Source organism: Anolis sagrei, chromosome 6, assembly GCF_037176765.1.
Source record: "Anolis sagrei isolate rAnoSag1 chromosome 6, rAnoSag1.mat, whole genome shotgun sequence".
Lineage (NCBI taxonomy): Eukaryota > Metazoa > Chordata > Lepidosauria > Squamata > Dactyloidae > Anolis > Anolis sagrei.
The window spans coordinates 56,138,966-56,156,431 of record NC_090026.1 but is presented as its reverse complement, the minus strand read 5'-3'; the positions used below and the strand labels follow the sequence as shown (position 1 = coordinate 56,156,431).

The 17,466-nt window shown below is 40.7% G+C and overlaps 1 protein-coding gene across 1 annotated transcript in view; it reads right to left on the bottom strand.

The window, feature by feature from the left end:
• The window catches only part of LOC132779644 (transmembrane protease serine 11C-like), an 83,022-nt gene that overhangs the window by 62,395 nt on the left and 3,161 nt on the right, over positions 1-17,466 (bottom strand). Inside the window, exon 2 of the mRNA XM_067470132.1 lies at positions 14,674-14,792. Within this exon, the coding sequence (XP_067326233.1) occupies positions 14,674-14,784 (111 nt within the window). The 5' untranslated portion in view covers positions 14,785-14,792. The remainder of the gene's footprint in view (positions 1-14,673; positions 14,793-17,466) is intronic.

The window sequence follows — 17,466 nt, the reverse complement described above, 5'->3', positions numbered from 1 at the left end:
TTAATGGAAATACCTTTTTTGTTTCATTCTTCATTTTATGAGCTCAATAATCTCACGCAAGTAGGAAACTTTTAATTTGTTGTGCTGAATGTTGTTTGGAAGAGAAACCTTGAGTTTAATAAAGATAATGCCACATTTGGTTAAATTTTTCTCCACTACCAACAAGACTAAGCAGATCTTTTCTTGCTGTTCCATGACTAAAAAGCCACACACAACCCTGAAAAAAAATCTGTGATAGTGAGGCAGCAGAACAGTGGCCTGTGAATCACATGAAGAAGCAAGGCAGAGAGATTGAACATAGGCAGAAACCTTAGGAGAAAGACCAGGCCTCTGAAGAGTGAAGTATGGCTGAGTGTGAACAAATAAGAAATCACCTTGTAAGCTAACATGAAATTACCAAAGTAGTTGCACTACAACCACACCAAGATGTCTGGAAGTCTCCACAACATGTTGAAGATAGAACCATTAAAAGTCCCAACTAGAGACAACAGCAGGGTTGCTGTGCTGGTACGGCTGTACCAGGAGCTCCGACTTCATTTTCTTTCTATTTAATGTTTGCATGGATTCCAAGGTTTCAGGGGTTTTGCAAAAAGGTGTCTTCCCTTGGTTTGCAGTTATAGGGCTAGCCACCTCTCTATCGTTGTTGTGTTTGGTTTTGCCCCTTTCCCCAGGGGTCTGGGGAGGAGAGGGAGCCATTTTTAGTTCAATCTTATAGAAGGAAACTAAGCTATAGGACGTGGACCAGCTTCGCCTGCAGAAAAGCTTCATTTCTTAAGAATTTCCAGGGAGAAAGTCCCAAAGCTTTGGCTGGGAGCTTACAGCCTCTCAGCCTTACAGCATCTGGGGGAAACAGCCCTGAAAGGTTTCTGAAGAAATTCCAGGGGAAAACAGTTTTACAGACCCAAAGAACTCCAGCTGGAGAATCTACAAGCCTTGACTGGTAGGTCTACACGGTGCCCAAGAAGCAGTTTGGACCAGGTAGTAGAACCCACATCAGCAAAGCTTAGATAGTAGACAGCCTGGGAGAAGTTAAAAAAGGGTTCTCCTTGTTAAAGAAAGAAATAGTTCTCCAAGCAAGGTGCCTGTCCATTGTAGACAAGTTAAGAAGCATTTGTTTGACTCACTGAAGATCTGGGAAGTATTTGTTTAATTTGTTCAATAATAAAGGACTTTGTTAAACCTTTCAAGACTATTGTACAGGAAAATCTTTGAGGGCCTCTTTTTCGAGGCACCCTGGCTTCCCACTGGGCACAAAGTGCACGTCCTATTCAAAAGACAATTCTTACAGGCCCAGCATGCGACAGAACAGTTACCAATTTGAAAACAAGATGACCCCTATATTTTAATGGTTGTACAAAAAAGGGAATTGCAGCAGGTATATCCTGTTACACAGCCAGATAACTAGCAGCACTTCTTGACATCTCCTCTCATATACAGCTGTTAAGGAACAGAAGTTCTTTTTAGTTTTTATTCTGGCAAGCCTAGGCAGCAGTAGGAGTTCCTTCCCTCTTGACTTTCCATGGTACACTTCCTTCTTCCTGCACAATATTTTTTGTTTATGCGTCATATCTCTTGTTAGAGGACTCTCCTCTCCAGAATTATTGTCTTCTAGTGTCTCTCTCCCTCTGTCCATCAGTATCATCACTCTCGGCTATGGCCTCTTTCTGAAGTCTGGCTCTCTCGACTCCTGTTCTTTCTCATGATGTACATCAACACAACAGCACAGCAAATTACAGATCAGCACCTGAATAACATAATGAATACTGTTGTCCTGTCAACACCTCCCCCAAGAACATGATGCCAAAGCATGTTAATATTCTGCTGATTCCCATTACTCATTCAGCCATCATTGAGTTAACTTTCAGTGCCACTGAAGCAATACTAAAGCATAGCCAGAGTGCTGTAGTCAAAAAGGTAACTTCTCTGCAAAAGGCAATTCTAAAAATAAACATAATGATTCAGAAGGCCACCCAGAAGTGCAGATGTTAAGCAAGAATGAAATCTACCTCCATTTGGAACTCTCCCTTAAGTTAATGAAAACAAAATTCATAGATAATCTGAGAATATTGCTCTGAGATAGGAAAAGGATTCGTGTATCAGTCCTTAGAACACACTGAAACGGTGGAACAAGCATGTGACTGTGAGATAAATTTGCACTCATAGAGGAAGAAATTAATTTATAGATTGAAAAATATATGGAGCAGTATTTTCTTTTTAGACAGCTCTCAGCCCTGTAGCAGCTCTTAGAGATCTAGCCTCCAGTATCTTCCCCACCCACTAAACCTTATTCAGATTCACACAGATTCTCAATATTTAAATCTTCAATTCTCCATAGGTTTAAAAATGGTTTGCCTTTTGTCTTCAAGTATATTATAACCCAGAAATATACATAACTGAGGTCAACCTTAAAAATTTCCACAGTTCTAATATATTGACTCCTGGGAATCTGGACAGTTCCTGTCGAAATGTGACTGAAATGTAGAACTGCCAGATAAGTGTCGTCTCTGATTATTCGAGAGTTGAAATCAAAAATAAGTATAACAACTAATGCTGTACCCCATACTATACCATATTGGCTTTAAATACCTTTGCAAAAGTATATGAAAAGCTTGTCTCTCACTTAACATTGAGAAAACCAAATGTTCTACTAGCAGTCATCTACCAGTCCCTCTGTAATGCCAGAATAAAACATAATGGTGTAACATTAGAAAATGTTGATCATTTCTACTACCTAGGCAGCCACGTCTCCAAAAAAGTCAACATTGACACTGAAATACTGATCCTCCAACATCAACTTCACTGGACTGACCATGTTGTCTGAATGCCTGATCTCCCAAAGCAGTTACTTTATTGTCAGCTCAAGAACAGAAAATGGAATGTCAGTGGATAGCAAAAGAGATTTAAAGATGAGCTTAAAGTTAACCTTACAAAATGTGGCATAAACACAGAGGACTGAGAAGCAATCTAATTGGAGATCAGCACCAACATTTTGGAGAGGCACAAATAGAGAGTGAAAGGGGGAAATGTGCCAAGAGGAAGGTGTCAAGCAAACCCTTGCTGGGACTACCTTCCATCTGGAAATCAATGTACTTAGTGTGATAAACCATGCAGATCTAGAATAGTTCTCTACAGTCACTTACAGACCCAACACCAAGACTCTACTTCTGGCCGACAATCGTATTTGGCCACAAGGGATTGCCAATGAGTATACTATATCATAAACTCTGGATTGACTTGATTCCAAATTTATTCAGAGCAGACCCATTGAAATCAAAGAGCAGATCCATTGAAATCAGCTCCCCCCGAATCAAAATCCTGGCTACGGGCCTGCCTTAGTGGATGATCTATGCCAGGAGCTAGACAGGGGGAGTGTGTCCCTGTTGGTTCTGCTGGACCTCTCAGCGGCCTTTGATACCACTGACCATGGTATTCTTCTGGGATGCCTCGCGGGAATGGGCCTTGGAGTTACTGTCCTACAGTGGCTCCAGTCATTCCTAGAGGGTCATTCCCAGAAGGTGTTGTTGGGGGACACCTGCTCGACCCCACAACCTTTGATTTGTGGGGTCTCACAGGGATCAATACTGTCCCTTATGTTGTTTAACATCTACATGAAACCGCTGGGGGAGATCATCCAGAGTTTCGGGGTGCGGTGCCACCTGTATGAAGATGACATCCAAGTCTGTCACTCCTTCCCACATGCTACTAAGGAGGCTGTTCAGGTCCTGAACCAGTGGTTGGCCACTGTGAGGGTCTGGATGAGGGCGAACAAATTGAAATTGAATCCAGACAAGACAGAGGTTCTCCTGCTCAGTCGCAAGGCTGAACAAGACATAGGGTTACAGCCTGTGTTGGATGGCGTTACATTCCCCCTGAAGATGCAGGTTCTCAGCTTGGGAGTGATCCTGGATTCATCGTTGAGCCTGGAACCCCAGGTCTTGGTGGTGACCAGGGAAGCATTTACACAGTTAAAGCTTGTGTGCCAGCTGCACCCGTACCTAGGGAAGTTTGACTTGGCCACGGTAGTCCACACTCTGGTTACATTCCATATAGGCTACTGCAACATGCTCTAGGTGGGGTTGTCTTTGAAGACTATACAGAAGCTTCAACCGGGCACAATTAAAAGTACTGGCTTTAGCCTATAAAGCCCTAAAGGGTTACAGCCCAGCCTACCTGTCCAAACGTATCCCTCCCTATGAACCAGCTAGGAATTTAAGATCTTCTGGGGAGAGCCTGCTCTCGATCCTGCCTGGCGGGAATGAGAGACAGGGCCTTCTCAGTGGTGACTCCTCGGCTATGGAACTCCCTCCCTAGGGATATTAGATTGCCCCCCTCCCTACTGACATTAGGGAGGGGGCTGATAAAAAAAATTAAAAACCTGGCTTTTTGAACAAGCTTTTGAAAACACAGTGTAAAGGATGAATATGGAACCCAGAAAAGAATGAACATGGAACAGATTGACAATGTCTTTGGAAAATGAGCTAATATGAAATTACTGGTGTTTTATGCTTTTAATGCTTTTTACAGGGTTTTTATAATGTGTGTTAATTATTTTTAATTTTGTTTATGTTCATTGTGGCATCGAATCGGGCCAGTGTAAACTGCCTTGAGTTGCCTTTGGGCTGAGAAAGTTGGCACAGAAATGCAGTAAATAAATAAATAAATTTCCCACTCACATTTTTAACTTTCTCTAACTTATACCTAGTGATTGTCTGGTGTCTTTTTTTATACCCTACCTGAAGAAGGCTTTTCATGCCTACACCCTTGATCACTTTAATAGCTCTTGTTTATTTTGTTTCTAATCCTAACATATCCTTTCCCAAGTAGTATGACAAGCACTACAGCTTGATCTGAGGTGTGCCTGATGTTATTTACTTACAGAAGACTGTTACGACAATGTCATGTTTCTGTATATCTATACCAGCATCACAGTAGGGCCAGTGCATTCATTTTTATAAATCTGATAAGATATGATTTCCAATATTGTGTTTAATTAACAGTCAGAATATTAACTCAGAACACAGTATAATGCAAGACTTATATGCAAGACTTTTCTTCCTAACCCTACTCCCACTCAGTGTGTTTGTATTTAATCTGAATTTCAAATACCTCATATTTAAATGCCCTCCTTTAATGGGCTACTGTAAAATTAATTATCTTGGGCTATTTACTGTCATTTACATATCACATCATCAACTGAATCCTGGCTGAAAGCACAGACAACATAACACAGTTTCATTCGTTGTTTGCACAGGACAAATTGACCCAGAATCATAGGAACAAAATGTACTTATCTCTGATTTAGTCATAATTATAGTAGATCTACTGAGATCAGCAAGACTTTGTAATGACTGATAGGATCTCCAGAGTAAGGTTATTAATTCATAAAAAAAGACTTAACTCCAGGAGTGCATCTATACAGTAGAATTAATTTACTTTAACTGCTATGGCTCAATGCTATGGAATCCTGGGAGCTGTAGATTTGTGTAGCACCAGCACTCTTCAGCAGTCTAGTAAAACTACAGCTCATATGATGAGTCATGCTAGTTAAAGTGGTATTAAACTGCACTAATTCTACAGTGTAGATCAGGGTTCCTCAAACTAAGGCCCGGGGGCCAGATACGGCCCTCCAAGGCCATTTAAACTAAGGGTCAACCTAAGCCTTAAACGACTTGAAAGCACACAACAACAACAACAATCCTATCTCATCAGTCAAAAGCATGCCCACACTTCCCACTGAAATGCAAATAAGTTTATATTTCTTTAAATTGTACTTCATTTTAATTATTATATTGTTTTAAAGTGTTTTTTGCACTACAAATTATTATTATTATTATTATTATTATTATTATTATTATTTACAGTATTTATATTCCACCCTTCTCACCCCACAGGGGACTCAGGGCGGATTACAGTGTACACATATATGGCAAACATTTAATGCCATTTTTTGACATACAAACATATACAGACATACACAGAGGCTATTTAACTTTTTCTGGCCACCAGGGGAGCTGTTGCTTTCATCGTCCATCTGCGACACTGATGAAGTACTTCTGCATTCCTTGCATGCTTTTTTGCTGGAGTACTTTTTTATGGCCTCATAAATTAGTTAATTTAGCCTCCCCACACTTTAAGGTGGTACCTTATTTTCCTACTTGACAGATGCAACTGTCTTTCGGGTTGCAAAGGTCGACAACAGGCTACACAATTGGTTGGAAACCCACTCCAACCTGGGCTGACTTCGAACTCATGACCTTTGGTCAGAGTGATCTTAATGCAGCTAACACTCAGCCAGCTGCGCCACAATTCCGGTGTGCATAGGAATTAATTCATGGGTTTTTTTCAAATTATAATCCGCCCCTCCAACAGTTTGAGGGACTGTGACCTGGTCCTCTGTTTAAAAAGTTTGAGGACCCCTGATGTAGATGAACTGCTAGTGATATATACATATGTAACCCCGGGTTCTACACACATATATTCTTTCTCAGACATTGTTACTGCCCTGGCCTCAAAGACAGAAAGGAACTACAGGATTTACAGGATTTACCCACCCAGAATGCTGCTTGTTCTGCTTTAATATTGCTTTTCATTGGCACCTATGGGTGATATGCCCCAAAGAAAATACCGGCTTCAGTGCTAGGAAGGTGATGAAACTGGCATTGTTATCCTTAGAGATGGTTAATGATTAGGAAACTGGAAATTTTCATCATTGGCTCCTTCTCCTCTCTGCTCCACCTTAGAACCATGCTTTCCAGATTTTCCAGTAAGGCTATGGAAGCTGATTGGTACGGCTATGTTATGTATTTCTGGCAAGAATGCTGCCATTCCTGCATATCTCTGGCATGATTACAAAGTCAAAAGTATTATTTACACTTAGTGTTTCACAGGAGAAGTTTGCCAAGAGGAAGTATGCCTTCCTGTGATGCTCCCAAAAGAATTCATTCTGTATAGATCAAAACTTCAAGCTTCCTGCTCAAGCCATTGCTGATTTAACCCCACTGATAATATATCTAAATCATTTTGTTTCAAAAACAGAGCAGGATTTAAATGAGCTTTGGGATGACATCAGACCACACAGAGACAAAATCTGTTTTCCATTTCAGATTGTGTCAGGCTGTAAAACAATGGTATCTAATTTATCAATTGTTTAACAGTAATTTATGGGAAACTCTACTGCAGCTGAAACTGGAGCAAAAAGATTAAATCACTGAATCTATATATATATATAAATGCTCTGTGCATAATGAGTACCTTAAAAACAAAAGAACCAATGAACGAAATCACACCAAATTTGGCAACAAAACGTCTCACAACACAAGGAGTGACCACCACTCAAAAATTATGATTTTGTCATTTGGAAGTTGTAGTTGATGGGATTTATAGTTCACCTACAACCAAAGAGCATTCTGAACTCTATCAACGATGGAATTGAACCAAACTTGGCACACAGAACTCCCATGACCAACACAAAATATTGGAAGGCTTTGGTGGACATTGACCTTGAGTTTGGGAGTTGTAGTTCACCTACATCCAGAGAGAACTGTGGACTCAAACAATGATGGATCCAGACCAAACTTGGAACAAGTACTCAATATGCACAAATATGCACAGATGGAGTTTGGGGGAAATAGACCTTGACATTTGGGAGTTGTAGTCACTGAGAGTCACAGTCCACCTAAAATCAAAGGGCATTCTGAACCCCACGAACGACAGAATCGGGGCAAACTTCGCACACAGAACACTTCATGAACAACAGAAAATACTTAAGTTCATCCAATCCAACTCCCTTCATCAGGGCAAGAAAATGTAATCAAAGTCCTCCTGACAAAGAGCCATCCAGCCATAGATATAGAGAGATAGATAGATAGATATGATTCACACAGAGAGAGATATAGTGTCATAGATTTGAAAGGGACCCCTAAAGAAGGACAATGATATGTTGCATGTTCCAGGGTGGGCAAACCAGACAATCTCCACATCAACACTGACAAAGAAACAGCAAGAAATACTGTTTACCCACAAGCATAAAGAAATTACATATATTAGAAATCAACACTATCTCATTACTTTATTTTCCAGATCACCAGACTGGGCCACAACAAAGCGTGGCAGGGGACAGCTAGTATTTTATAATAGTGCTCAATCTCATGCATGTTGACTCGGGAGTGCAAATAGATTCTATGGGATTTACTTCTATGTAAGTAGACATAAGTCTGCAGCCAGAGGTGTCATCTTTGAGCCAGAAAGACTACAATTTGGCCACCATTTAGGGAAAAACTGAGGGCAGCTTCTGCTTCAGATCATCTATGATTATTGCTCAGGATCAACAAATTATTCAAAACATGGACTGTCCTCTCTGTGAGGACTGCAAATCCATTATCTGCTGCAACCACATGCAAGGTGAAGGAAAAGCTGATTTTAAGAACAAAGAGGGCAAATTGGCTTATGGTGTCTGTCTGCATTTTACCTACTGAATCAGTTTCCCCAAAAACCATTCCTCCCTCATTTGACTCTATGGATACCAACCTGAATAATTTTGAAATTTGGATAAAAACCCAGTTTACCAACTTTCTTTTTTGGACTGAAACCTAGTTTAGCATCTTTGAAAGCTGATTTAAAATGTGGGCTAAAACCCAGTGGATTCACCGTCCCACTGGACGTTGCTACTGCTTGGAACACGTCAAAGCAAAATCTGACATCCATCTGCTTTCCATTTTTACTTCCTAAAAGTATATCTGAATGTACCTGAGGCCCAAATATATTTAAGATCATGTATATAGGAAATAGCAGGAAGTTACTTTTTCATTGAACTCTTAAAAAGAGTGTGTGTGTGTGTGTGTGTGTGTAAAATAAAAAAGGGAAAGGGAAATTCAAGGGCAAAAGAAGAGGTACCTGTAGATGCAGTTGTGCCCGTGAGCACAATACTATGTTTACCTCTGGGGATGGTCAGCATTGTGACAATAGACAAGGTAAAACAGGGAAGGCAGATATTTATGTGGCAGCTCTAGTTACCCTGCTTACCTCTCCGAACGCATCTCCACCTATCAACCGACGAGGACGTTAAGATCGTCCGGGGAGGCCCTGCTCTCGGTCCCGCCTGCGTCGCAGGCGCGGCTGGCGGGGACGAGAGACAGGGCCTTCTCGGTGGTGGCCCCTCGGCTATGGAATGCCCTACCCATAGACATCAGGCAGGCCCCTTCGTTGCTGGAGTTCCGGAGGAGGGTCAAGACATGGCTCTATGAACAGGCGTTCGGTCAACAAGGCAACTGAACTCATGAAGACGGTATAAATGAACAAAGGAATGGTAGAAGGATTATGAGAACGGAATCTGATTTTACTGAGGCGTTGATGACCACGTTGTTTTGTCTTGTATTGTCTGTCGTGTATGTTGTGTTTTAATCTAATTGTTACTGTTATATAAATTGCATTGTAAACCGCATTGAGTCGCCGATTTAGGCTGAAAAATGCGGTATAAAAATAAAGCAAATAAATAAATAAATAAATATAAAATTAAAGTTAGTACTTTTTTATTTTGATTCATTTATTTATTTATTCCCAGACAATCAAAAGGTGTCTCTCAATCTGGCCACCTTTTGAGAGTTTGAAATATCTGTTTCTGCCTTTTACCTAAGTGGACCACAACAACATGCAAAAATCTAGACATTCAAGACAAAAGTGGAAACTGGTCTCTGATAATTGAGATCATTATAAACTTAATATTTTGGCAAGTGTGACTGGTGTGTCCCATGTCACTGGAACAGTGAATCAAAACCAAGTTTTAGTCCAGTACTTAAAAGAGTGGTCTAAGGTTCTGACTCTGATCTTAAATTGGTTGAGGAGCTTGGAGATCTTGAAAGTTAGTCAAAGCACGGAATGAAACCATCAGCCTTCACTGTGTTTGTACCCCAGATATTATTCTTGCTTAATACAGTATGTTTTTTCTTGAACTGTAGTCTGAATGAGAGGAACAGCATTTCCAGTTAAGCAACAGGTAGAAGAGGCAGTAGTCAACTTCTATATAAGAAGGCACAATCCTTATTATACATGTCAACAAATGAAATCCAACGTATCTGAGACTAACCCTATTGAGCAAGATAGACTTCCTCCATATATGGATCAATGAAGGTGGACTAGTAAAGATAATCTAATCATGCATATGTTACATATCTGCTGTTTGTGCATAATGTCTGTGCCTGTTCTTCATTTCAGCTCATCTAGATCAGGGCTTCTTAAACTTTTTCCATTTGTGACCCCTTTCTGCCCAAGACATTTTTTGCGACTCCTCCAGAGAAATTTTTGCATGATCCCAGGCATATAGATACATAAGATAGGCATAAAAATAAATAAATAAATAAATAAATAAATCAGCGTTTGCAATGCATGCTAGTAAACAGGCTGATTCTTCTTTTTATGAAGTATAGTTGAAGTATTTTTACAGAGTCCACTGTAAACTAAACAATTGGTGGCATTCAGAAACCTTTTACTGTTGCCATTTTTGGGGGACTCCAACATTGAGTTGTGGCAACCACATTTGAACCAGGACCCACAGTTTAAGAAGTAGTGTTCTAGATCACCAGTGATATGGATTGTGTGGTTTTAATTGAGGTTTTAATGCTTATCTTTTAATTGGTTTGGATTTTAATGCATTTGTTTATCTGGGTTGTTGTAGGTTTTTCCGGGCTATATGGCCATGTTCTGGAGGCAATTTTTCTCCTGATGTTTCGCCTGCATCTATGGCAAGCATCCTCAGAGGTAGTGAGGTCTGTTGGAAGTAGGAAAAATGAGTTTATATATCTGTGGAATGACCAGGGTGAGACAAAGGACTTTTGTCTGCTGGGGCTAGATGTGAATGTTTCAGTTGATCACCTTGATTAGCATTCAATGGCTTGGAAGTGCCCAGGGGGAATCCCTTGTTGAGAGTGATTTTATGTGCCTGTTTGTTTCCCCTCTGTTGTTTTGCTGTTGTGATTTTTGAGTCCTTTAATACTGGTAGCCAGATTTTGTTCATTTTCATGGTTTCTTCCTTTCTGTTGAAATTTGTTTATCAATATGTATATGCATATGCAGCATCAAATTGTTGCCTTTGTAAAGCTGCCCTGAATCTCCTTCAGGGTGAGAAGAGCAGGGTACAAGTGTAGTATATAAATAAATAAATATGATGCATATGAATTGGAGAAGGTGGAGGGATTAGTCTGTGGAGTTTACATACTGTGGAAAGTAAGGTACAAGGTAGTTCTATCCATGTGACCATTCGGGGGTTGCATAGAGGGAGACCATATGTGTTACAAATTTCTTTCTTTAAAAAAAAAACACTAGCTGTCCCCTGCCACGCGTTGCTGTGGCCCAGTCTGTTGATCTGGAAAATAAAGTAATGAGAAAGTGTTGGTTTCTAATATATGTGATATCTTTCTGCTTGTGGGTAAACAGTATTTCTTGCTGTTTCTTTGCCAGTGTTGATGTGGAGATTTTCTGGTTTGCCTACTCTGGAACATGCCACATATCATTGTCCTTCTTTAAGGGTCCCTTTCAAATCTATGATACTATATCTGTGTGTGAATCATATCTATCTATCTATCTATTCCTGGATGGCTCTTTGTCAGGAGGACTTTGATTATATTTTCTTGCCCTGATGAAGGGAGTTGGATTGGATGGCCTTAAGTATTTTCTGTTGGTCAAGGGGGTTCTGTGTGGGATGTTTGCCCCGATTCTGTCGTTCGTGGGGTTCAGAATACTCTTTGATTGTTGGTGAACTGTGAATCCCAGTGACTACAACTCCCAAATGTCAAGGTCTATTTCCCCCAAACTCCATCTGTGTTCATATTTGGGCGTGTTGAGTGCTTGTGCCAAGTTTGGTCCAGATCCATCATTGTTTGAGTCCACAGTGCTCTCTGGGTGTAGGTGAACTACAGCTCCCCAACTCAAGGTACCTATCCTTCCAGTATTTTCTGTGGGTCATGGGGGTTCTGTGTGCCAAAATTGGTTCAATTCCATCGTTGATAGAGTTCAGAATGCTCTTTGATTGTAGGTGAACTATAAATCCCATCAACTACAACTTCCAAATGACAAAATCATAATTTTTTGAGTGATGGTCACTCCTTGTGTTGTGAGACGTTTTGTTGCCAAATTTGGTGTGATTTCATTCATTGGTTCTTTTGTTTTTAAGGTACTCATTATGCACAAAGCATTTATATATATATAGATATCTTCAGCCTTAGCTTTTTGATTTAAACCAAAGGGTTTTTTATTTGGAGAAAACACATACATTTCTACTCTAGATTATGTTCCTTCAAAGCAAGGTGGCAAACGTTCTCTCTGAGCAAAGATTAAGCTCTTCCACACGGAAGAGCAAGATGAAAGAATGTATGCAAAGATAAGATGTAATTACTCTAATAGAAACTGAACACACTTCACCCCAAATGACCTGTTCTGTGTGTCTTTCCACAACCTTGTAAAATAAGGGGTGGAACCAAGATCAAAAAGATGTTTTAGAACCCGAATAAACTGAATGAGAAATGTTTGTAGAACTGTATATTGAACACTTGTTTATCTGTCTTTACTAAAGATGTCTGCAAAGTCAAAGATGATGCCCTGGTTATTATACATCACTTACATAATACAATTAAAGTCTGAAATCAATAAAGAATTATTCTGATTCATCACAAATAAATATATTACAAACTAGCTGTCCCCTGCCACGCATTGCTGTGGCCCAGACAGTGTATATGTGTTTTCTGTGTGTGTATATATGTGTGTGTATACATGTGTATATATATTTGTGTATATGTGTATATATGTGTGTTTGCGTATATGTATGTGGTTTTGTGCATACGTTGTAATGTAAGTTTTATTTTTTGGCTTTTTAAGTCACTTCCGCTGTGTCATTCAGTGTTTTTATGAATGACGGTTACTCGTTGGCCTGATAGGTGTATGGTGTCCATATTTGGTGTCGATTTGCCTAGTGGTTTTTGAGTTATGTTAATCCCACAAACGAACATTACATTTTTATTTATATAGATAGACTAGCCGTCCCCTTGCCATGCGTTGCTGTGGCCCAGTCTGGTGATCTGGAAAATAAAGTAATGTGAAAGTGTTGGATTCTAATATATGTAATTTCGTTATGCTTGTGGGTAAACAGTACTTGTTGTTTCTTTGTCAGTGTTGATGTGGAGATTATTTGGTTTGTCTACTCTGGAACAGGCAACATACAATTGTCCTTCTCCTTTAGGGGTCTCTTTCACATCTAGGATACTATATCTCTCTCTCTGTGTGAATCATATATATCTATCTATATCTATGGCTGGATGGCTCTTTGTCAGGAGGGCTTTGATTACATTTTCTTGCCCTGATGAATGGAGTTGGACTGGATGGCCTTAAGTATTTTCTGTTGGTCATGGCGGTTCTGAGTAGGAAGTTTGGCCCAATTCCGTCGTTCGTGGGGTTCAACATGCTCTTTGATTTTAGGTGAACTATAAATCCCAGTAACTACAAATCCCAAATGTCAAGGTCTATTTCCCCCAAACTCCATCTGTGTGCATATTTGGGCATATGGAATATTTGTGCCAAGTTTGGTCGAGATCCATCATTGTTTGAATCCACAGTGCTCTCTGGATGGAGGTGAACTACAACTCCCAGACTCAAAGTCAATGCCCACCAAACCCTTCTAGTGTTTTCTGTTGGTCAAGGAAGTTTCGTGTGCCACGTTTGGTTCAATTCCATCATTGGTGGAGTTCAGAATGCTCTTTGAATATAGGCAACTACAACTCCTAAGTGACAAAATCAATTTTTTGAGTTATGCTCACTCGTTGGCCTGAGAGGTGTATTGTGTCCAAATTTGGTGTCAATTCGCCCACTGGTTTTTGAATTATGTTAATCCCACAAACGAACATTACATTTTTATTTATGTAGATTCATGCAGCTTCTAAACAACAACATTCTACATGACAGTTGAATTGCAATGTAATTGTTAAAAGTTCTTACATGCTTAAAGCAGGCATGTAGCCGGGGGGGGGGGGCTTGAGGGGCTTCAGCCCCCCCCCCCCCGAAATTCTCATGGTGGTTCGCGAAAAGGCCTTACTAGTGCATTATTTAAACTGTTATGTTTATTCATATCATGATCTGATCACTATACTCAATATAGGGTAGACCCTCTTTCACTCAGACTCAGCCCCCCCCCGAAACTCACCCCCCCCGAAACCCCTCCCGAAACTCCCCCCCCCCCCCAATTGAAATCCTGGCTACGGGCCTGGCTTAAAGATAAGGATTGCACCAATTATTAAATTATTAGTAAACAGAGAGATAGGTTATTATTTATTGTGCCAGGAGCAAACCAAACAGTTGTATTGTATTTAAAAAAACCCAAAAAACAGAGAGATAGGTATAACATCAGGTTTTTTCGATAGCAAATTTGCAAACACATGTGGTCACGATCTTTTGCTAGAAGTATTCCAAATATATCATTTAAAATTTCCCCCATATAAACAAATCAATAATTAATAAAAAGAGCTCTAGCCTTTACCCCTGTCTTGACAATTCCTGCCTGATCTCACTTTACACATAAACCCTGAGGTTGGTGACATATGTCAGCATCAGGCAAATGGCATAAGAAGAAATTACTGAGGAAAAGCAAAAATGTGTCATTTCTGGTTCTAGAGAGATAAAAATCCACAGGCTTACCAGTTTTTCAATCCAAATTCCTACATCTCTGAAGTCATCTGAGGACTGTCTTGACAAAGCATTACTGTATTGGACACCACCGACTTTGAAGTTGCCATTGTAGTAGAACATCCTTTGATCTGTAAAAGAAAAAAAAGTTTTATGTTATGTCAGCATTACATATTTTTTACAGGGCAACAAAGGAATAATAAGTGACCAGACATCCTGCACTTTTATCATGCAAGAGGATCTGAGAGCCAAATGTGATACATAAAAAGGTAAAGGTGGTCCCCTGACATTAAGTCCAGTCATGTCTGACTCTGGGGTGTGGTGCTCATCTCCATTTCTAAGCCGAAGAGCCAGCGTTGTCGGTAGACACCTCCAAGGTCATGTGGCCGGCATGACTGCATGGAGCGCCGTTACCTTCCCGCCGGAGCGGTACCTATTGATCTACTCACATTTGCATGTTTTCGAACTGCTAGGTTGGCAGAAGCTAGGGCTGACAGCGGAAGCTCACGCCGCTCCCCGGAATCGAACCTGCGACCTTTCGATCAACAAGCTCAGCAGCTCAGTGCTTTAACCCACTGCGCCACCGGGGGCTCCTCAATGTGATACATACTTGTATCTTATTGAATGAATCCTTTGCTTCCAAAGCAAATGGGTTACCTGTACTATTGAGGTCTTTACTAGATCCTTCTCCATCTTACCCTATTACATTTGGTTGGATTAAGATACCTGCATTTTACAGATCACTTCTAGTATTATTCTTGGGCTGATAAAAAAAATGGGTTGAAGGATCTAGACATGGTAAAGCAAAGGTGGAGAAATATTGAGTCCCCCCCCCCCCCACCTCTCCTATTAGCCTAATTTTGATATAAAAGCAAAACAGATAATTTTCTGGGGAAACTGAATTCCTAACCAACTTTTGGAATGAATTAAAATACAATCCTATACATGTTTGCTTAGACATCCAGTTGAGTTCAGTAAGACTTGTTTCCAGATATTGTAGCTTTCGAAAACGAGGAGGAGCTGAGGAGCCTTCTAATCAAGGTGAAAGAAGAAAGCGCAAAAGCTGGGTTGCAGCTAAACATAAAAAAAATCAAGATCATGGCAACAAGAATGATTGACAACTGGAAAATAGAGGGAGAAAATGTGGAGGCCGTGACAGACTTTGTATTTCTAGGCGCAAAGATTACTGCAGATGCAGACTGTGGCCAGGAAATCAGAAGACGCTTACTTCTTGGGAGGAGAGCAATGTCCACTCTTGATAAAATAGTAAAGAATAGAGACATCACACTGGCAGCAAAGATCCGCCTAGTCAAAGCCATGTTATTCCCTGCAGGGCCGTAACCAGAAAAATTTTTCGAGGAGGGTTGAAAATTTCAGCGGGGGGGGGGGGGGAGGTTGAAACCTGCCTCTCAGCTCACACTGAAGCAAAGAGCACAGCAGGGGCAGAGCAGCCTTCAATAGCCTCAGCTCCGCTCCTGTCAACCACGTCCACCAAGTCTGGTCTCCTTAATGAGAGCATTCAACACCCCCCTCCCCAACTTGGTTGCTTCGCTACATCGGCTATTGCTGCAAGTAATGACAGTGTGAATAAATTGTCAATGTTTGCTTGAGATAGTGCTTGCAGTTCTGGAGGGACTCTTAATCTTTTGTGTCTCATAGACTTAGCATGGGGATTTGGTAAACCAATTAAAATTCATGAGTAAACCAGGTTTATTTTTTTTAACCTGAAAAATTTCAGGGGGGGGGGGGTTGAACCCCTAACCCCCCCCCCCCTCGCTACAGGCCTGAAGTAACCTACGGATGTGAGAGCTGGACCTTAGGGAAGGCTGAGCGAAGGAAGGGAGATGCTTTTGAGCTGTGGTGTTGGAGGAAAGTTCTGAGAGTGCCTTGGACTGCGAGAAGATCCAACCAGTCCATCCTCCAGGAAATAAAGCCCGACTGCTCATTGGAGGGAAGGAGACTAGAGACAAAGTTGAAGTACTTTGGCCACATCATGAGGAGACAGCAAAGCCTGGAGAAGACAATTATGCTGGGGAAAGTGGAAGGTAAAAGGAAGAGGGGCCGACCAAGGGCAAGATGGATGGATGGCATCCTTGAAGTGACTGGACTGACCTTGAAGGAGCTGAGGGTGGTGACGGTCGACAGGGAGCTCTGGCGTGGGCTGGTCCATGAGGTCATGGAGACGACTGAACGAACGAACGAACAACAACATTGTGGCTTTAAACTCTAGAACTGGGGTCCTCAAACTTTTTAAACACTTCCGGCCTTAACAAAATCTTCAAACTGTTGGAGGGCCGGATTATAATTTGAAAACAACTTGAATGAATTCCTATAGACACTGCACATATCTTATTTGTAGTGCAAAGACACTTTAAAACAATACAATAATTAAAATGAAGAACAGTTTTAACAAATATAAACTTATTAATATTTCAATGGAAAGTGTGAGCCTGCTTTTGGCTGATTAGATAGGATTGTTATTGTTGTTTTTGTGTACTTTCAAGCCATTTCAGACTTAGGTTGACTCTGAGTGAGGGCCAGGTAAATGACCTTGGAGGGCCGTATCTGGTCCTCGGGCCTTAGTTTGAGGACCCCTACTCTAGAATATGAAATGAATGCCCAGTACCACTAACTTCCTTCAATATTACTCTATTTATTTCGGCCGATGCTGTCACATTATTTTCTGGTAATGCATCTTCATAATTTTGAAAAACTTGCTTTTTATTCCAAGACAGGCAATTCCAAAACAATAAACACGATTCCACAGTTCCAAAGTATCTCTTGTATTCTAACCTATGAATTCCT